The sequence below is a fragment of the Lissotriton vulgaris genome, chromosome 12 (assembly GCF_964263255.1).
Source record: "Lissotriton vulgaris chromosome 12, aLisVul1.2, whole genome shotgun sequence".
Classification (NCBI taxonomy): domain Eukaryota; kingdom Metazoa; phylum Chordata; class Amphibia; order Caudata; family Salamandridae; genus Lissotriton; species Lissotriton vulgaris.
Window position 1 is genome coordinate 461,241,748 of NC_141700.1, and position 22,370 is coordinate 461,264,117.

Consider the following 22,370-nt stretch of genomic DNA (forward strand, 5'->3'; position numbering starts at 1 on the left):
CGAAAGATCTTCAGATGGATCCCCATCGAAACAAGGAAGACGATCACCCAAGCACTTGTCACCAGCCGACTGGACTACAGTGACACCCTCTACACCGGAACCACGGCCAAACTGCAGAAAAGACTTCAACGCATCCAGAACGCCTCCGCTCGACTCATCCTGGACATACCTCCACAAAGCCACTTATCCGAACACCTAAGAAACCTTCACTGGCTCCCCGTCAGTAAGAGAATCAAGTTCCGTCTCCTCACCCACGCACACAAGGCCCTCCACGACCTTGGACCCAAATACCTCAACAATCGACTAACCTTTTACACTCCCACCGCCAACTGCGATCATCCAATCAAGCCCTCGCCACGATTCCACGCATCCGAAGAGCCACCATGGGAGGAAGATCCTTCTTCTACCTGGCGGCGAAGACCATGAACTCCCTCCCCATCCATCTCCGTCTTACCCAGGACCACCTCTCCTTTAGAAAACAACTCAAAACCTGGCTGTTTGATCAATAGCGAACCCCTCCCCCTTAAGCGCCTTGAGACCCTCTGGGTGAGTAGCACACTATACAAATTTCTGATTTGATTTGATTTGATTATTCGACTCATCTTATTGAACTCTGCCTTCAAGGTCGGAATCCTCGGCCAGATGGAAACATCCAAGTTCCCATGCGTGGGTGGATACAACACATTTTTACAGCAAACCACACGTTCACTGACTGTAACGACATAAGCTATGCCTTTTATCAACCCACAGCAATCTTCATTATTTAAAAGCAAATAACTACCGTTTGCCAGTAAAGTGCATGTGGGGACGATAGCGGGCACGGGTGTACCTTTCAAAACACATGCTAAATTAGGCTGATCTTGATTACAAGAGCCGGGCAATTGAACATGTCTACACATTAATGAGTGATCTGGTGTTTCGGTGCACTCTTCACCTTTCAGATAAACTTCCTTTCCCTCCCTAAGGCATCTGTAAGTAAAAGGAAGCGACCAGGCTTCATGTAAATAGGAGATACCAAGAGGCTCGTATCTACCAATGGCAAAATATTTCATACAATTTTTAAATTGGAAAAGTGAAAACGGTAAAGTTATTAACCCATGGATAAGCCATGTTGCAGTAGTGGCCTCTGCCACTGAGAAAGGTAAAGACTCCAATCGTTCAATGTGTAACATGGAAAAAGATGCATCTCTCATTGAAAGCAAACGTTGCTTATCAGTCAAATTAAACGGGGCAAAAAGAGACGACACATTCATGTAATTCCAAGGCACCTTCCCGGCCTTTAGCGTCTGCGGGGTCCACACAAACTGCATAATAGATCGCAATTGATTTTGACCATGGTATAATACAGACACATCATCTTGCACAATATCAACAACAGATGACACAAAATTATCCAATGTGTAAATGCGGGAGGAAAGCGTGTTAATGATGTTATCCACTACTGCAAGCACTTTTTCTAAATTAGCTTGATCAATAGCCCTAAGGCGGGTAGCCGCCTCAATCTATGATGTTTTCCAGATTTCATTATAAACGGCATATATCCATCTTCTAGATCTACCTCTAGCCGGGCCTTTTATGAAATCATTCAAATCAACATTGTCAGTCAGTTTAGACAAATGCAGTTTAACTGACGCCAAGGTAGAATGTTTGAGCCAATTCTGACATAATTTGCCTACTGAATAAGTGGTTACAGAATGGTCACTCTCAAAACGGGGATCGGCCCTGACCTCTGTAAAGCCATCATCTATGCCCAGAAAACGATGTTGGCACGAATCAGCACTTCTGTGCCACAGCAACCAACCCTTGGGATCCAAACTGGATATGTTAAAGGACGAATTTTGCAATAGAGTTTGCAACTCTCTAATCGAAAATTTTGTAGTATTATCCCAACCTGAATATTCTTCCAAATCAGGGACGGAAGGAGTATTTAATTTTTTAGAAGTAGCCAATCCAAAGCATGTTGTCTGTGAAATGGTAGAATTCAAAAACAACATATGATTCGGGATGAGACATGCACCGTGCAAAGCCTCAGTGCCTTGTACCTGCCAACTTTTAGAACCCCAAACAGATTTTAGGTCAACTGTTTCCTTCCACAACTCGTAGCCTCCAACAGCTAGCTGGTCTAGAAAGGACTTCAAATACAATAACTTAGTATCGGTAAGTCTAACTTCGGACATGGATTTTTCTGTCATTCGAAAATAAAATGAAGCGGGATTGGACTGATTAAAATAAGTGTACTTTTTCAAAAAGGTACTCGAGCTGCCTCTCAAAGGAGCTGGGCAATGGTCCCACTGTGTATATTTTACAGTACTCCTCCTGGAATTAGTTTTATGTAGGTAGTGATTGCCAAAATGTTGGAAACAAAATAAATCACCATAATTAGCAGATTCTAAATATAAATCTTCAGCATCAAAGGCAGCATAATATTTCAAATCAGCAAACAAAGCCTCTATGGCCTGAACATCCCAATCATCAGAACGTATTTTTGTTTACCCACATCCCCCATGTTAACTCTAAGCACATTAGGGACATTATAACTTTAGTGGGCCCATGGATTTGAAATTTAACAGCATCCCATACTATCCCATCCAGGACAGGCCAAGCAGTTATGTTAACAAAAGCCAAGTCTCTCTTCAATCTGTGGGCAGAATGTGACGAGGAATGGGGTGCCAATGTTCCATTTAGATGTCGAATGCATGTTCTCTCCTTGACATAGTGTCCATTAACGAACCGGAAAAAATAAAACACAAAACCAATTGACATAAATAGGTCAATTGAAAAAAGCACCAGCCAAACATATGTCCATGGGGGAATCAAAAAATGTTTTTTAAACAATCTTGCCTAGACTCTAAACCTTGAGGGCTTTCCTGATGTGTGTGAAACAGTGTCAAATGAAAATCTGGATTCTGTGGCCAAACGAGTTTGCAAATCAGGCATCGATAAGTCAGTTGGGTAAGTGTAGTCAGTTTCATCAAGTTGAGTACCAGGGAATGTACTCAATAAAGGACTAGAAATTGCAGGCATCTCGAGGGCCTCCTCCGGCTCAGGATTCGAAGCAGTGGCCAATACATAATTTCTCATCATCGAAGGACAGGAGACTGCCGGTGTCATACTAAGAAGAATCGGCCACCCTGTGTATCTTGACATTGTCAATGGAGATATACCTGTTTTCTTTACGACCTGGAAGTGGTGGTAAAATGACTGTTCTTGTGCCCTTCACACCAAGTACAGGAACTGGAGCACGGTATGAGGGACCAAATTCTTTCTTGTTATCGATCTTCTCCCGAACCAATTCTCCAACTTGGGGTAGTCAGCGAACTACCGGGATCTGCAACGCATCATCCAAAGTGGAGGGCAAATGTTCCTTTGCAAGACTGTCTCTTGTCTTTTGTAGAGTCTGTAAAACATTGCAATGTTCATCTACGTCAAAGGACCCAGCAACAGCCACCGAGTCTAGACTGTCAAGGTCCGGTACATACATCTTGATACCAAAGAGCATTTCGTATGGGGTCCACCCACCCAGAGACCTTCTACGGAGATTATTAAGAGCACGCTGCACGCCATTGAGATGGGCCAGCCAGTTCCTGTCAGTGCATATAACTCGAGCTGTCAATGATTGCTTTAAGTCACGGTTCATTCGTTCCACTACACTATTACCCTCAGGTCTGTATGGAGACGAAAACTTGACTTGGACCCCCATTGAAGCCATGGCATCCTTATACACCTTAGAGGTGAATGCAGGACCCTGATCCGAATGGAAGGTACCACAGGCAAAAATCCCTACAAAGACACGCAAATCCCTTATGACAGCCCGTGAATCAGCACTGTGGGGAGGCCACACCCATACAAAGCGTGTGCATGAATCAACTGCGACTAATACGTACTTATATGCAGTATCAGAAGAAAAAGGACCGCAGTGATCTAAATAAACACAACCTAGTGGTTTATTAGAAATGAACAACTGTGTTTGGGACGGACGCGCAGCAGTTGAAGGCTTAATCTGCTGGCAAATGTCACATTGAAGGACATAATCATGCGTCTGTTTGTACAGTCCCCGCCACCAAAAACGGTGTTGCAATTGAGACACAGTGGCAGAAACGCCCGCATGCGTAGACGCAACTCCTTCATGGTCCACTGTGATCAATGTATTTCTGCGATCCGAGTTGGGAATCAATTTCTCACCAACGTCAGGAATTTTCACATAAGGAACCTTATCGGGACTTAAGTGGTATGAGTACTTCGAAAGGAATCCCTTAGGATAGTTACCTCCCTTCTCAGTGGCAGCAACAGCCGCCAAGATATCATCATCAATCTTACTTTTGGACTGTGTAACTGCTGCAACTAAATATGTCAATACTGCTGATTTCGCTGCTTCATCAGCAAGCGAGTTGCCAACAGCATGGACTCCAACGCGCTGATGACCAAGAGTATGAATTACAAACACCAGTGGCAACTGCTCTTTCAGCTCAGCCACTCGGACCCAGATAATTTTATGTTTTATTGTGCTACCCTTGGAATCACGAAAATTATTCTGAATCCAAAAGAACAAGTTTTCATTGTAAGACTGGACACAGTAGTAAGAATCACTTACAATAAGAGTCGTCACACTAGGATCAGCGTACTCCAATGCAAGCATCAGAGCACGAAGCTCTGCTAATTGTGCGGTGCAGTCCCCAAGAGTCTGCGTGTGCACGACTCTGGACTTGAACTCGTTCACCATGGCACCTACCACAATGGCGCATGCGGAAACGTAGGCGTGTTTAGAACCATGCGCAACTGCTCCGAACCATCAGTGTATATGATGCAATGGAAATCCTCCAAAGGCCACATAGCCAAAGGAGCAGGATGAACAAATTCATATTGCAAAAACTCCTGCGACCGTAAGGAGGCATCAAAAATAAACGTGACATCCGGAGATGTCAAAGAAGCAGCCCATTGTATCCACCGAGGGTCAAAGCTTTAGAATTAGGTACACTGGCTTTCGTAACTGCCTCTAAATCAGGACACGGGGTAACAACCAACATGCGTTTTCCCTGTGACAGAGCACGTTCTTTAAGAATCGCCATCTGCACAGCCGTTAAAACTTTCTCCACAGTGGAAAATCGCATTTCAGCCAAAGTGTACAAATGTGACTTGTAGGCAATAGGTACTGTGTCTCCTTCGTTAAAAGTAAGGTATGTGAAAGCCACCGCCCCAGGGACGATTCTTATCACCAGGTTGGTGTGGTTGTCACAAGTCAGTAAGTATTTAGAAGCGAGCAGACCAGCCTGCAAAGATTGCAGAATAGCTGAGTGCTCTGGCAGCCAGCATGATTTGGTAAAAGTAGGTTGTATCAAAGCATACAAAGGCTTGATACGCTGGGCATATTCCGGAATGTATGTCCTTCCGAAATTCAAAAAACCCTGCAAAGAGTGTAATTTTTTCAGAATTGTTGGAGCGTGCAGTTGTGTGCATTTCTCCAAGAAGGGAGGAGCCAATCCTCGCCCTTCATTGTTGAGCTCGTAGCCCAAAAACAACACTGTGTACTCTGCAATGTGCGACTTTGCAAAGTAAAATTTGTAACCGAAGTCCGCAAAGCTACAAATTATGCGGTTAACTCGACACAGATGCTCCCAAAGTTCGTCGTCCGTGAGATAAATGTCATCCACATACGAGCATGCATCAGGGTCTATTCTCTCCAAGAGAGAGACTATGCGGGCAGCAAATACCCCAGGACAATTTTATAGCCCATCGGTAAACGTCGAAATTGTTTTTGCACACCTCCGCAAGTAAAGCTAGTCCATTGGGAACTGAGACCATCCAAATGGTGGGCATAAAACCAGTTGGATATGTCAAGAGTGGTTTTAAACCGCTTACGCACAAGACTATCCACTAATGCAGAGCCGTGAGTATTCTGTACTGCACAAGTACGGCAATGCAAGTTTAAATGCCGGTAATCCAATACCAAACGATATGAACCGTCAGGCTTGGTTACAGTAAAAAGAGGGTTATTCATTGGTGACACACAAGTTTCAATCACTCCCTGATATTCCAATTGTTCAAGGATGTCTGCAACGGAAGCCTTAGCTTCACGTCTAATGGGATACTGAGGTTGAGGCTGCTGCTGCGACCACAAAGGTATTTCGTGGGGTGGGGAACATTTATCCCAACCACAGTGTGTACGGTACAGAGCCGGCGCAAGGGCTCTAGCCCACTCTTCTGCAAAATTCAGTGCATGCTCCCTAGAGACTGTGTGCGCGAAACAAGGGAGGATTACCTCCTACCCTCTTGGAGCTGCGAGAACAAAAGGTGGGGGCCAGTCAGCCTCCGCTAACAAAATGTCATAGGTAGTTGTAAGATTCTCCCAAAATACCCCTTTTATGGTACGTTGTATGTCACCTTCAATGAATAGAACTATTTCATAAAGTCTGTCAGGGGGAGCTACTCTAGTGTCAGCTGTCTCCACAACAACATAACGGTCAGTCGCTGTCACCTTCAGTAGTGGACGCAGGGCCTCTCGCACTATGGTAATCTCCGCCGTGCTGTCCAGCAAGGTCAGAGCCCATGTCTGATTCTGAAGCTGCGTTCTCACTATCTGTGGCATATCTCGCTGTTAAAGCAGCAACCTTCTTTTTCTGAAACTGGGGTCTCTTCGGTGTAGAGTCGTCCTGCTTGCCTTTACTGTCTTTCGAGCGGGGTTGGTCGCGTCCTTGCTGGCCACCCCGACCCCTGCTGCCTCCTCCACCACCGGTCGACGAGGCTGATGACTCCTGAAAAGAACGAGGAGAGCGTTGATCAGAAACTTGAAATCGATCAGGTGATTTTATCGTCGCGCGATTGCGCAAGTCATGAACACGTTCTGGGGGCGCAGGCAATGGAGACGCAGGACAAGACTCCGGTCTCTGTTGTTGTTGCTTTCCCTGTTTTTGTTTTTTCGGCCAATTCTGTTTTTTGGTCTTGGGCTGTTCGTCAGTTTCTGACTTCTGCCCTTGGGGTTGTTTTTTCTCTTTAGTAGAAAAAGGCTTGAGACCCCAACAATTCCGGCCCACGGTTTTATAAGCCGCCACAATAATCCTTGCCAACTGTTGGGGTTTCTCTGCATCGGGAATTGCCTGCAAAGCATTGGCCACCTAAAAGTTCACCGCATCCCCCTTGACATTAGCAAGTATGAGATCGGAAACCACATCAAAGGTGCCACAGAGGCGCAAACCCAATTCAACAGCAGCCTCAGGTCCGTGCTCATCCTGAACACGTTTAAGGACCGTCGGCAGGACAGTCATACACGGAGTGCCGTAACACCTCGTATAGACCGCCGCAAATGTTTTACCCCAGGTCTCACAGTCACCAATGTCAGGGGTCAAGTCTTTCGGTAAGCTAATTGTCAGAATCCTGTGTTTTTCACCAGGAGTCGTGTTAGGAAACACAGCTTCCAGCTGGTCAAACTTCTCGGCAAGCCAGAAAGGAAAATCATCCTTATCCTGGGGGCGCTTGCCCATCATGGTGTTAACCATAACAGGACTGAGCTTCATTCCGCCCTGTCCGGCAGGAAGCGCTGCACCACCCGGGGCCCCGCCCGGGAGATTACAGGTTATGTATTGCACTTACGACCTAGTCACGCTAATTGCGACTATATGTAGTCGTCTTAACACAAGCACGGTACATGCCCCATGTTGAGGATGAAGCGTAAATCCAGCCAAACCAGGCCAAATTGCGCCTGGAATGGACAAAGGGCCTAACCTCGGAGCTGCCAAATATGGGGTAGGGCGCCATCACACCATACGCAGTGCTGCCAAGTGTTAGACCTGTCTGACTTTTTGACGTAGTCCCTCCTATTTATTAATTATTTTGTCCCCTTTTTGCCCCTCATACCCTTGAGAATTTTTGTCCACTGACTTTTTATAGGTGTTGGCCAAGGGGATAGGTGTTCTTTTGTCCCTCATAGTTTTTTACCTCAGGCCCAGAGGCCTGTTCTGTCAGGAAACTCCTGTAAGTCACAAAATGGAGGGCCCTAACTGTTTCCAACTGCCACACCTTAGTCAGCCCCATAGGATAACATTAGGCCTTCCAGAACCTTCTAGACCCTACTGGACTCTGTGGGGGTTGTCTATATAAGGGCAGAGGTTGGGAAGCCATTTTATGCTGACCAGAGAGTGGAGGAGTGAGGCAGTGGTGAGAGGAGGAGGACGCACTGGGAGCAGTTAGTTTGTCCTTGTGACAGACAGCCACTACAGGGAGATGTTCCCCCTTCAACCCCTGACCAATCCCTCCCAACCACCTTCTTCTGCTGAAGAGATCGATCTGATTGTGGTGGAAGCCCCCCTCTAAGCCTTGGCCCCATTGATCCCTAGTGGAACGCCCTTGCTGGCCAGGCTACCCCAGTTCCAACATATTGGTGCCTAGCGGTGGGATACTGACTTGGTTGCAGCTACTCAATAGTAATTCAACGTAATACACTAAACCTACACCAGGAGTTTTCTCCTTGCGGCCCTCCCAATTTGTCTTTTTGATTTTTCCAAATTTGTTCCTGGTGGTGGGTGGAGGTGGCTTTAGGTTGCCCTTGCAACTCTGAAATTTCTGGTGTGTTATATAGGTTTGCCTGACTCACAATGGAGTTCGCTATGGAAAACCTAGAAGTCTATTCTGTGTCACAGTTGAAAATGTTCTGCCAGCAAATGGGGGTATTTTTCAAACATGGTGCCAGGAAGGGGGAGCTCCAGACCAGTCTTAGGGCTTGGGTGGAGGCACACCAAGAAAAGAAGGAGGAGGATGAAGAGGCCGACCAGGACACGGTGGGGGGGGTAGAAGGTTTATTCCGCTCTGAGGGGGAAAACTTACTCCCAGGACCAGTGTCCTACTTCAGAAGGGGCAGTAGCGTCTCTGGGGGAAGCTTAACGGAAGCCGAGCTCACCGATAGGAGGGAGAAAAGACAGTTGAGGTGGGAGTTGGCTAAGTTGGAGCAGGAGAAAGAGGAGAGGAGGATGGCCCACGAGTTCAGACTGAAGGAACTGGAGCTCCAAAGTCTGCGACGGGGTCCTCTCCTGAAAGGAATGGTGGCAGCGAACCAAAGGAGACAGCCAGGGAGACCAAACCCTATTTACCAAAAGACCTGATAGCGAGCTTCAGTCAGGGGGACGATATAGCTAAGTGGCTGGCTGCTTATGAGGTTTCTCTGAGGGTTCATGGGGAGCAGGAGAAGCACTGGGGGTGTAGTTTGTATAAGTACATGCCTCCTGCTGGTCGGGACACCTTGCTGGCCCTGGAACCAGAGGAACAAACAAACTACCCCACCATGAAGCTGGCGTTGTTAAGGAAGTTCGGGCTTACCCCAGAAAGGTACCGACAGAAGTTCAGGGGGAGCCACAAATTAAGCACTCAGAACTGGGTGGACTTCCTTGATTACGCCAGAAAGGCCTTAGAGGGTTGGGTCAAGGGCAGTGAGGTAAAAGATTATGAGGGGCTGTACGATCTATTTTTGAGAGAACACCTCCTCCAGAAATGTTTTCCCGAGCTGCGCCAACACCTGGTGGACAGCAAGCTGACCAATCCCCGGAAGCTTGCAGAGGAGGCGGACATCTGGGCAAGTACCCGGGTGTCCTCCAAGGGGACTGGAGGGGAATCTCAAAAAGCCGGACAGGGCGCCCCCCAGAAGAAGGAGGGGGGAGAGAAAAAGAAAGAGTTCTCTAAAGGTCCCCAAAATAACTTCCAAGGGAAGGGAGCAGGTTTCACCCCTAGGGCAAACCCGCCCAGAAACCCTAATCCTGGCCAAAGCCAGCAGCCAAGGGTTCTCCACTGTTTTGAATGTGGTGGTGTTGGACATTATAAGGGGGATGTCAGATGCCCAAAGAGACCACCCCCTCCCACCGGAGGAAAGTCACCGGGAGTAGCTAGTGTAGCGCTCGGGGAGGAGTTGCCCTTAGATAAGGGGGGTGAGTGGGCGGGTGTCACCTTAGTGTCCCTGGGAGAGCGGGAGATGGTTCCAAAGATCCAGGTGCCCCCAAATACTACAAAGTATGGGCAATGGGTTACCATCAATGGCCAGAGAGGGGAGGCTCTGGGAGATACAGGAGCCAGTATGACTATGGTGAGAAGTCAGCTGGTGTCTCCAGAGCAGGTTGTTCCTAATGTACTCCACCCCGCCGCGATGGCTGACGGCAGAATGGGCCACTATCCAGTGGCTGAGGTTCCCTTTGAGTGGGAGGGGGTTGCAGGTTCACTTCGAGTTGCCGTAAGCCCTGCCGTGCCAGTCGATTGTCTGTTGGGGAATGACATGGAACACAACACTTGGAGAGAGGTGGAATACCGGACGCATTCTGCGATGCTGGGTACACCTGACTGGGCCTGTGTCAGCACACGGTCTGCGACTGCCCGGAGAGGGAGTTCGCCTGGGTTGGAGCCTGGAACAATGGCCCAACCCGCTGCTAAGAAGGGACAGACCCGGAGACAGAGAAAGCCTGCTCCGGCTTCCACACCCCATGTGACAGATCGGCCACCTGCGGTGGTGGACCAGGAGTCCGTGGAGGGGGAAGTAGACTCTCTGGAGGATTTACCCATCCCTGCGGAGTGGCATGTGGAGGGAGGTCCTACCAGAGAGGAATTCTGTAAGGGGCAGAGGGAGTGCCCCACCCTTGAGGGACTGAGGCGACAGGCTGAAGCCCAAGCAGCAGGTGATGTTACGGGACATTACCATATTTACTGGGAGGATGGACTCCTCTACAGTGAACCCAAGGTAGCCTTGCCTGGTTCATCAAGGGCCTTGGTAGTCCCGCAACAGTACCGAGCCTTTCTTTTGGAATTGGCTCATGCCATACCCCTGGCAGGACACTTAGGCCAGGACAAGACCTTTGCACGGCTTGTCCTCCACTTTTACTGGCCTCAGATGAAAGTGGCGTCCAACACTTACTGTCGGACATGTGTAACCTGCCAGGCCAGTGGGAAAACAGGGGTGAAGCTAAAGGCTCCCCTGGAACCACTTCCAGTCGTTAGCACACCCTTTGAGAGGGTGGGCATCGACATTGTAGGGCCTTTGGATCCACCAACAACAGCTGGTCACAGGTTTATCCTGGTTCTGGTGGATCATGCCACACGGTACCCAGAGGCAATACCTCTGAGGACAGTCACTGCACCTGTAGTGGCAAGAGCCCTAATGGGAATCTTTACCCGAGTGGGATTTCCCAAGGAAGTTGTGTCTGACAGGGGGACCAACTTCATGTCAGCTTATATGCGGGCAATGTGGAAGGAGTGTGGAGTGACCTACCGGTTCACCACTCCTTATCACCCCCAGTCGAATGGACTGGTTGAGAGGTTTAATAAGACCTTGAAGGGCATGATCAGAAGTCTGCCCGAAAGCCTGCGGAGGAAATGGGACGTCCTCCTACCCTGTTTACTCTTTTCCTACAGGGAAGTGCCCCAGAAGGGAGTGGGCTTCAGCCCCTTTGAGCTTCTGTATGGGCACCCTGTACGCGGTCCTCTCAGCCTGGTGAAGGATGGTTGGGAGAAGTCTCCCAGGAAACCCCCCCAGGATGTGGTGAGCTACATGCTGGCCTTCAGGAGCCAAATGGCGAAGTTGTGGAAGCAAGCTTCTGACAACTTGGAGGCCAGCCAGGCAGTCATGAAGGAGTGGTATGACCACAATGCTCACCAGGTGGAACTGGAGCCTGGACAGAAAGTGTGGGTGATGGAGCCTGGAGAGCTTAGCGCCCTCCAGGATCGCTGGACAGGCCCCTTTGAGGTGTTGGAGAAGAAGGGTAAGGCCACATACCTGGTGGACCTTAAGACCCCTCGACAGCCCCTACGGGTGCTGCATGCCAACCGTCTCAAACCCCACCATGAGAGGCCCGAAGTCATGTTGATGATGGTGACTGACGGGGAAGAGGAAGCGGAAAGCGAACCTCTCCCAGATCTCTTTTCGTCGAAGAGAAGGATGGGTCAGTGGAGGGAGTGATTCTCTCTCCTACTTTAACTCCTGAGCAGCGGGAGGACTGCCGCCAGATCCTGGAGCAGTAGTCTTCGTTGTTCTCCCTTGTCCCGGGAAGGACTCACCTGTGTACCCATGATGTGGACACAGGAGACAGCCCACCAGTGAAGTCGAAGACCTACCGGCTGTCTGACAAGGTGAAGGCTAGCATCCATGGAGAGGTTGCCAAGATGCTAGAGCTGGGAGTAATTGAACCTTCCAACAGCCCTTGGTCCAGTCCGGTGGTGCTCGTGCCAAAAGCCGCACCACCAGGCACCATACCCGAACTGAGGTTCTGTGTGGATTACCGAGGACTGAATTCAGTGACAAAGACTGATGCTCATCCGATCCCTAGGGCGGATGAATTGATTGACCGGCTAGGAGCTGCCCAATATCTGAGTACCTTTGACCTCACTTCAGGGTACTGGCAGATCTCCTTGACAGATGGAGCAAGGGAAAGGTCAGCCTTCTCCACACCTGAGGGACACTACCAGTTCTGTGTGATGCCCTTTGGGCTCAAGAACGCCCCTGGCACATTTCAGCGGCTGGTGAACCAGGTCCTCTCTGGATTGGAGAGTTTCTCTGCTGCTTACTTGGATGACATTGCTGTCTTCAGTAGCAGTTGGGAGGACCATTTGCAGCATTTGCAAGCAGTTCTCCAGGCCCTGAAACAAGCTAGATTGACAATCAAAGCCAGCAAATGCCAGATTGGGCAGGGGTCGGTTGTGTACCTTGGACACTTGGTGGGTAGGGGGACTGTGCAGCCCCTGCAGGCAAAGATTGAGGCAATCATGGCCTGGGAACCCCCCAAGACACAGACTGAGGTCCGAGCTTTCCTGGGCCTCACAGGCTACTACCGACGCTTTGTGAAGGGGTATGGCACTATTGTAGCGCCCCTCACAGAACTCACCTCCAAGAAACAACCTCGACGGGTAGTTTGGACGGGAGCTTGTCAGCAAGCTTTCGAGAAATTGAAACAGGCAATGTGTGCGGCACCGGTCCTGAAGGCCCCAGACTTCTCCAAGGAGTTCATTGTCCAAACAGATGCATCAGAACATGGCATTGGGGCAGTGTTATCGCAACTAAATGAAGAGGGCCTGGATCAACCTGTAGTCTTCTTATCCAGGAGACTGCTTCCCCGGGAACAGAAGTGGAGTGCCATTGAGAGGGAAGCTTTTTCGGTGGTGTGGGCTCTGAAGAAGCTGCGGCCATACCTCTTTGGCTCGCACTTCCTGGTTCAGACTGACCACCGACCCCTTCGTTGGCTGATGGAAACGAAGGGGGAAAATCCCAAGTTGTTGAGGTGGTCCATCTCCCTACAGGGAATGGACTTCCGGGTGGAACATCGGCCCGGAGTGGACCACGCCAATGCAGACGGTCTCTCCAGGTATTTCCGCCTTAGTGATGAGGACTCCCAAGGGGTTGGGTAGTTCTCCCCACTTTCAGCTGGGGGGGACGCGTGTTAGACCTGTCTGACTTTTTGACGTAGTCCCTCCTATTTATTATTTATTTTGTCCCCTTTTTGCCCCTCATACCCTTGAGAATTTTTGTCCACTGACTTTTTATAGGTGTTGGCCAAGGGGATAGGTGTTCTTTTGTCCCTCATAGTTTTTTACCTCAGGCCCAGAGGCCTGTTCTGTCAGGAAACTCCTGTAAGTCACAAAATGGAGGGCCCTAACTGTTTCCAACTGCCACACCTTAGTCAGCCCCATAGGATAACATTAGGCCTTCCAGAACCTTCTGGACCCTACTGGACTCTGTGGGGGTTGTCTATATAAGGGCAGAGGTTGGGAAGCCATTTTGTGCTGACCAGAGAGTGGAGGAGTGAGGCAGTGGTGAGAGGAGGAGGACGCACTGGGAGCAGTTAGTTTGTCCTTGTGACAGACAGCCACTACAGAGAGACGTTCCCCCTTCAACCCCTGACCAATCCCTCCCAACCACCTTCTTCTGCTGAAGAGATCGATCTGATTGTGGTGGAAGCCCCCCTCTAAGCCTTGGCCCTATTGATCCCTAGTGGAACGCCCTTGCTGGGAGACTTTCCTAATTTCCCTGAATCAGAGCTTCACCTACCAGTGTTGAGCAGGGAGCAGATTCCAGCCAGGTGTGGCGCTCTGTGGTGTCCCCGAAGCTTTGAGGAAGAGGCAAGTGGCTGCGGAGCCTTTGTGACCCTGAGGAGAGAGCGTTCCGCTCTGTGCAGCGTTCTCCCCTGAAGCCAGGTGAGGGGAGGAACTGTGGGCGAAAGAGCGGTGACAGCGCGGCGCCAAGCGGGAACACTAGTCCCTCGCGCCCGCGCTGCCTTAATCTGCATCTGTGAGGCGAAGTGAGCAGGCCCTGCAAGAGACGCTTCCAGCGTCAGGTCCGCGCATGCCCCAGCTTGTGAGGCGTTCTGCGAGGTGAGCAGGCCCCCCTCCCCTTCGGAAGACGCTTCCAGCGTCAGGCGCGCAGGACCGACTCCCAGCCGGCAACACTACTCCCCCGCATCTGCGCGGAGGAACCGGAGTGAGGAACGCCCAGATTGCCTGAGAAACGATCGGCGAGGGAGCCGGCTTTGGCGCTTCTTCTGCGTCAGTTACCCCCTTTCCCTGATGAAGCGCAACACGGAGGAGCCGCGCTGAGCAGTAGGGAAGGGGAGAGAAACCAGGCAGATTTCTACAGTTGAGGCCTTAACTTTCCCCCGCGCCAGCCCCAGACTAAGAAGCTGGTCAGGGAAGCGGGGCAGATTCATCAGAGGCCGGCTGTCAGTCAGAAGCCGGAGGACTGTGGCAGAACTGCCACGGAGACAGTAAGGAGAGTGGGGGTGAGGAAGGAAGGTGCTGTGCCCTCTTGGGAAATGTTACTATGCACAGGATCTAGTGCTTAGAAGGTGTTAGATAACCAAGTCATCTTCTCTCTTAAGTGGAGTACCAGTAGGTGAGGGAATATTTCCAGACCTCCTCCTTTATTTGGGACAGGTCTGATTAAGGCCAATTCTGAACCCCTCGCCCTGCTGAAACTTATAGAGGTAATTGATGTTCCTGGAGGTTTAATGAGTTTCCCATTCTCCACGTTGAGTGTGCATTCTAGAGCTGTATTTAGGTGCAGATAAGGGGAGAGAGATCTTAACACGGTAGCCAGTGATTTGGCAAGTTAAAGTGATGAAATATATTAATATCATTGATTATTAATGCAAAGTGTCACTGCTTAGCGTAATCCTATTGAGATAATTTCAATTTCAAAAGTAAGCATTTCTGAACTCATGACAACTGAATGTTTTTGAACTGTAATTTTTCCACAGCAGGAAGAGCCTTATTACTTCTCTAGATCAAAGGTATAATTGTTATTTCTGAGAAGAACTGAAATGTCTTACCCTGTATAATTTGAAACCGAAGAGTATATTATTTTTATAAAGCAGTACTTATTTTTCCACATTTTTGGTGTAGCGTTTTCTTTTTGAGTGCTATTGCGTGATTTTACTGTTGGGTGGTTTGCAACCTTTACATTGTGCCTCTGATATGTTAGTCTTGCCCTAGGCCAGGCTACCCCAGTTCCAACACCAAGTATCTATAGGAATTTCCTGTGCCCTATATGGAGTATATTCCTGTGGCACAGCCGTGGGAGTGTACGTGTCGAACACAGTAGTATTTGCGTTCACAACCGGGAAGGTCACCCACGAATGAAAGATCTCGTAAGGGTATGCTACCTCTGCACTCACCACCATAATCACGGCCATGCCATCCACGGGAACATTATAAGTCTGCAAATGATTGCGCACCGCAATGCGACTATGTTGCGGAATGTTTACCGCGGCCATAGCGACACAGAAAGAAAAAGGTACAAAGTAAACCTTGTAGCACAACTGAGTAGTAATTCAAGGAAACCGTTTTAGAAAAATTCAAGCTTGAAAAGACCTATACGAATATAGGTAGGTTTGTCCGACACCACCGTTTTCCGGAAACAATAGCGAGGGGGTAAGGACTGAATACTGTACTACTCAAGTGTCATGTAATAAGACCACCAACGGTTGGGCGCCATGTCGCAGGGATTCCGTTCTCATACAGAACTGTGCATAGAGACTTGGAACCTCAGTGAATTAGGGTGTACCAAAACTCACCTTAGTACCCAAAATCCCCTACCAGACTAGCTACAGTGTCCCATTGGTTATCACAAACTCCCAATGCTTAGACAAACCAGAACATGGACTTAGTACACCTCAGGTAACGTGGAACACATGAACACTCTTTCGTTATACAATCATTTCAATCATTTCAATCCAGAACAAGGAGTAAATGAGGACGCGTGCACATTTGAAATGTTTATTTACTAATGCAGTGTTTTCAAGCGCAGTATCTTAGCTAATACAAGCAAACATATTATAAGAAACAAAGTAATCAGCATAGTCACTAGTCCATAGAATACAAAAGGTGAAAGCATGGTAAAATGCTAAAACGAATAGGGTTCAATAACACCTAATTCTCACCCTCCCTAGCTAGTATATTATTTTATATCTAAGAAGGTCTCTTTGGGTTTTAGCAGGGCGGGCCCATACCTCAGATCCTAGTGGTAAGGGATCACATCATCTTCCACCAGCTCTCTGCATGCAAAGCACCTTCAAGTGTGTTTGTATGCTCTGTGCAAAGCAATATAAAACCAGCCTAAAGACAGAATTGGGCCGCAGCTGCATGTATGTTATGTCTAGGAACGTGCGAAGATCAGACCTCACAACAACCACTGTGTTGAGATATCCTTGAAGGTTTCAGCACTCACTGTACAGACACAGCTCACCAAGCAAGGCTGATATCAGAGTAACAACATATTATTCTCGCGTGAATCAAAACACTCTACTAGGCTCAAAGCTAAAGCAACAGATATGTGTTGTGTGCAGAAGCAGCAGAAAGGTAAGATGGCGTTTAAACTCCTAATAAGCTCATGCTAACTTAACACACCATATAGGCATAGCATATCTATATGACAGAAGACATGGCTTGGCAGTTCAGGCTGGACTGTTCCCATGTGGCACAGGGTCAAGGCTGATTTGCATGTGCCCATGTCTGAACTGGGGTGGTGTGGAGTGCAAAAAAACGATGGATTTAGGCCCAGATCTCTGTACTGGGGTGAATGTATGACATTGTTCTGTATTCTGTCCATCAACTGTTGTTTTTGCAGTAATTCCTAGGGCTCATCTTTTTAACTTTGAGAGGGACGATCTTTTACAGCCTACTTTCTACCTGCTCCAGGTTTGCCAATGGAAGCTTGCCCCACTCTCTACTTTTGTGGTCAAATTAAAGTTGTTTCTGGATTCGAGGAAGCTTATGTCAAAGGTATCCAATCGTGCCAGTACTTCCTAGGGCTCATCTTTTTAACTTTAAGAGGAACGATCTTGGACAGCCTACTACCTGCTCCATATGATAAAAACAAATGATGGTGTTGATTGATATAGACTAGATCAAACTCACAGGAGATGGCACCAGAACCATTGTGAGTCCCACTAAATATGCTAGACCAATGATTCTTGAATATATGACTTCTGTGGCCCCCAAATTAATCATTACTGGAACCCAGGCCCCCAGGCCTCACAGAACCACTATTTGAATCCAGTGACCAACTGAGCCATTACTAGAATTCAGGGACCCCGGCCTAAGCATTTTCAATAATTTGAACTGCAAAACAATACACTCAAAATATAGAAACAAGCATTTATCAAGCAAAAACGCAAATACTGACATTTATTAAAAAATGATTTCACAAACAAATAAAACAAAGTTTTAATTTTAATTGGAATATTGAAGCTTTTCTAAATTCAATTAAGGCCACTCGTCCTCCATACTATATTCTGTTTGATGCACTTGCACTGTTCTCACAAATCAATCTGAGGATACAGACTTAATTTTTATCATCCATTTTTAGATTCCTTCACATTTACAGAACGTTTTACATTTTTCAATTTGACATTTTGCTTCTTTATTTATAGACACTATATTAATATGTTAATATATCATTAAATGTTCTAAGCAGGTTCGACACACTGAATAGGTTTCCCACAGGTTAAGAATCACTACTGTAGATCATGGGCTTCTGGCTCAAGGGCCATAAGCATGATTTGCCAAGCAAACTACATATATCCTACAAAAAACTAAAATAGAAAAGTATTGAGGGCAGCAAAATACCCTGCATGAAGATCAGCATTCAGAAATCCCTGAATGAGTGATGGTAGGAGAACACAGTACGTGTGGGTGAGTACTGGTGTTTGTAATTCTGTCCTTTGTGATGGAACAGTGTGTTTACATTTTTCGTTATATACCTTCTTACGAAAGTGTGCATATTTAATCAGTGCTGATGACAAAGCCAGCTCGTCATGGGTGTTACCTGCCCTGTGCTTATGACGAGCTGGCTTTGTCATGAACAATGGGAAATCTCAGGCTTCAGCACAGGAGGGGGAAAAGCCTTAGCACCCAAGGTGTTAAGACCAGTGACGACCATTAAGTTGATTAATAATAACATCCTTTAGAGGTCCGGCGCTTAGAAACGGCAGGAGTGAAGTATAAAGTGCTATATAAAACGATTAACATTATTATGTAAGGAGTGATTCGTAGAAATCAGTCAGGGTGAAACAGTTAAAATAAGGAGTTGCCTTTGTGTATGTACCAAGATCCGGACTTGAGATCGGCAGATTATACACACAGCCGCCACAACAGTATTAATCCAATGAAATATTCTATGGTTTATTGTATCTAAATCTGATTTAAAATCTAAAAGTTGTACTGCAAAGCTAGAGATAATGTCTAAAGGCAGCTGGTAAAGAGGATGTTGGCTAACGGCCCGAGCTGCCCACTTTGAAGCTGGGGAACCAGATTCCAGCGTTGGCTCAATCCTGTGATTCTGAGAAAATCACTTGATCTCCCCTGTGCCTACCAAAAATTAATATGTTACGTAACTGGTGTCAATAACTTCAGGTCGAGTTCGGATCTATATAAAAATAGAGATGCTCCTCTAAGGTCCACACACATTAAATTTAAAAAAAAGGCACGTCTGTCTTACCTCATCTGATTCTTGGTGGGGCATTTTTTCCCGATAATCCTGAATGTATTCTTCGCAGTACAACCAATAGGAAAAAGTAGACTGCAAGGAAGAACTGTGATATACTAAATAGTTCCTCCTCGGTGCGATATGAGCAAACGGTACAGCTCTACTGCTCATGCGCAGAGCATGAGATACTAATAAAAAAACATGCTCAGAAAAGACAGCTCTGTAATTAAGGGGATGACCTCTCCTGAGTGTGGCATTGCGAAGCAGTTAATGCAATTTAACAATTGCGTTGCATACTAGCGAAAGATAGATGTTAATAATTGCAGCTGCGTGAGAGCAGATTACTAAACTAATCATTTGTATGTCTTTGAAAACGAAACGAGATATAGTTCTTTTTGACACCTTTTATTTATTTATGTATTCATTTTATAACGGACAAAAATAGCAAAAGGAACACAATATCAAACACAGCAAGCAAGGAATGTACAAAAATAGATAAATATTACAAATTTACAATGACTAACGGACTTCCTGGCGGGGTCTGAGAATGAAGGAATTAGTTCTTGTAGTGTCAGCACTCAAGCTGACGCACGTTGCGTGATGACGCGACGTGCCCCCGGCCATTTTGGTGGATGCGCGCGCATCCACACACGAGAAGCGCGAGTGCCGGAGCCCAATGCATATCGGCTCGGCACTCTCTGAAGATTAATTAACATAAATAACACCCGCAAATCCAAGGTGGTGTCCTGTCTTTATTTAGGAATAAAGAACATTACAATGGCGACGAGGTCAGGATAGAAAAAAAACCCAGAAAAAAACGGAAATCGAGCAGCAGACCCAAGCAAGGCAACATCAGACCAGCACAAGGTGACTGAACCAGCCACAGTCAAGGAATACACGAGAGCCAAAGGACACCAGGGACATCAGAGAGCGCGGAAGAGCCTACAACAACCCACTCCACGAAGGAACCATAAGGAACAAGGTACGGGGAGCCTCTCCTACACTATCACCCTCACAGGGAGCCACCAGGGCACACAGAAGGACAGAGAGGGCACGCAGCAGTGAAGGAACGCAAGGGGCACCCCTCAGCAAAGATATACCCGAGGGGCAGGAGCACTGGCGACCTCAGGGAAGAGCGAAGCAGAAGAAACAAAGAGTCCCCAACTTCAACCAAAGAAGCAGGGAGAAGACAGTGCACCAGGCAGTCCCAAGGGCCAAAGTGGGAGCACACCGCCGGAAAGGCGCGAAACCATGTGTGCGCAGGCGTATTCAAAGACCGCACCCGTATCGTTCCTGCCCAAGCCAGGAAAACCCCTCATGAAGTGGGAAGACTGGAGAGACTACATAGATAACTTTATTGAAGTACTAGAGGATGAAAACGAGGAGAAATTTACAAGTAAAAGGAAGAAACGGATACTGTTACACAACATGGGTCCGGAGGGACTCAGAGTGTACAAAAACCTAGTACCTAAACAAAGTGATGATACCAACGACGATGTCTATGCCCACGTAATTGAGGAATTAAACAAGCACTACAGACCAGCAGTATGTGTCTCAATTGACCAATACAATTTTCAACAGAGAAAGCAGGAAGCCGGGGAATCGGTTGAAGAGTATGTGGCGGCATTGAGGAAACTAGCATCCATGTGCAGATAAGCCGCATTCCAAGAAGAGTTCATAAAAGACCAAATAGTGATGCACACCACAAGTAAGGCCGTGCAGGATAAATTATGGGCAAGTGGGGATGCCACGCTGAAGGAAGTCATGGCAATAGTTAAGAAAGCGGAATTGGCACGACGATGCGCTGAGGCGGCGAAGAAAGAGACGTTGGCCAGACCGATGGTGAACAGAATAGAAGAGGAAGAGCCCCGAAGAGACAACAGGAACAAGGGAACCCCACAGAAAGGCCCGAACAGGTGGCGGGGAAATCCAGGCCCACCGGGAAAACAAGCAGGAAGTAGCAAGAATGCCTGTTACCGATGTGGAAGCACGGCACATGAGGCCTATGACAGGAAATGTCCGGCGTTTCGCGCCAAATGTATGTTCTGCGGGATCGTAGGGCATTACGAGAAGGTGTGCCGTAGGAAGACAGCCAGGAGTGTGGTGAAATATGTCGACCAAGGACAAGGAGACCTGGAGGAGAGCAACCACGAGGAAGAAGACACAGTACTCTGCATTTACGACCAGGTGCTATTGCGTCCATCACCACCCCCTTTTCCAAAATCGATTTTGTCCACACTATGTGTGGGAGGGTATACTCAGACGTGAGTCCCTTGCTCATTGCACCATCAGGATACAAGCAAGCCGGGCCGACGACGGCTGAAATGCCAGAAACCGGTCCCCGGAAGCTTGTTTACTTCCCAGTGTGAGAATTGGCTTGGTAGTTTGGTTTGCCCTGTTCCCATCATGCACTGGGACAGGAACAGACTAATTTGCATGTAGCCAGGTTCTGAGCTGGGATGGTGCAGTGAGCTAAAAAACGGTGATGGATCAAGCCCTGATCTCTTGACTGGGTAAGAGCATTCTGCATCATTCAGAAACTCTGTCCATCACCACCCCCTTTTCCAAAATCGATTTTGTCCACACTATGTGTGGGAGGGTATACTCAGACGTGAGTCCCTTGCTCATTGCACCATCAGGATACAAGCAAGCCGGGCCGACGACGGCTGAAATGCCAGAAACCGGTCCCCGGAAGCTTGTTTCCTTCCCAGTATAAGAATTGGCTTGGTAGTTTGGTTTGCCCTGTTCCCATCATGCACTGGGACAGGAACAGACTAATTTGCATGTAGCCAGGTTCTGAGCTGGGATGGTGCAGTGAGCTAAAAAACGGTGATGGATCAAGCCCTGATCTCTTGACTGGGTAAGAGTATTCTGCATCATTCAGAAACTCTGTCCATCACCACCCCCTTTTCCAAAATCGATTTTCTCCACACTATGTGTGGGAGGGTATACTCAGACGTGAGTCCCTTGCTCATTGCACCATCAGGATACAAGCAAGCCGGGCCGACGACGGCTGAAATGCCAGAAACCGGTCCCCGGAAGCTTGTTTCCTTCCCAGTATAAGAATTGGCTTGGTATTTTGGTTTGCCCTGTTCCCATCATGCACTGGGACAGGAACAGACTAATTTGCATGTAGCCAGGTGCTGAGCTGGGATGGTGCAGTGAGCTAAAAAACGGTGATGGATCAAGCCCTGATCTCTTGACTGGGTAAGAGTATTCTGCATCATTCAGAAACTCTGTCCATCACCACCCCCTTTTCCAAAATCGATTTTGTCCACACTATGTGTGGGAGGGTATACTCAGACGTGAGTCCCTTGCTCATTGCACCATCAGGATACAAGCAAGCCGGGCCGACGACGGCTGAAATGCCAGAAACCGGTCCCCGGAAGCTTGTTTCCTTCCCAGTATAAGAATTGGCTTGGTAGTTTGGTTTGCC

At 47.9% G+C, this 22,370-nt stretch overlaps 1 protein-coding gene across 1 annotated transcript in view; it reads right to left on the reverse strand.

Moving 5' to 3' along the window:
• The window catches only part of LOC147676777 (uncharacterized), a 471,331-nt gene extending 452,260 nt beyond the window's left edge, over nt 1–19,071 (reverse strand). The window contains exon 1 of the mRNA XM_086945210.1: nt 18,947–19,071. Within this exon, the coding sequence (XP_086801336.1) occupies nt 18,947–18,970 (24 nt within the window). The 5' untranslated portion in view covers nt 18,971–19,071. The remainder of the gene's footprint in view (nt 1–18,946) is intronic.
• Between the last annotated feature and the right edge of the window lie 3,299 nt (nt 19,072–22,370).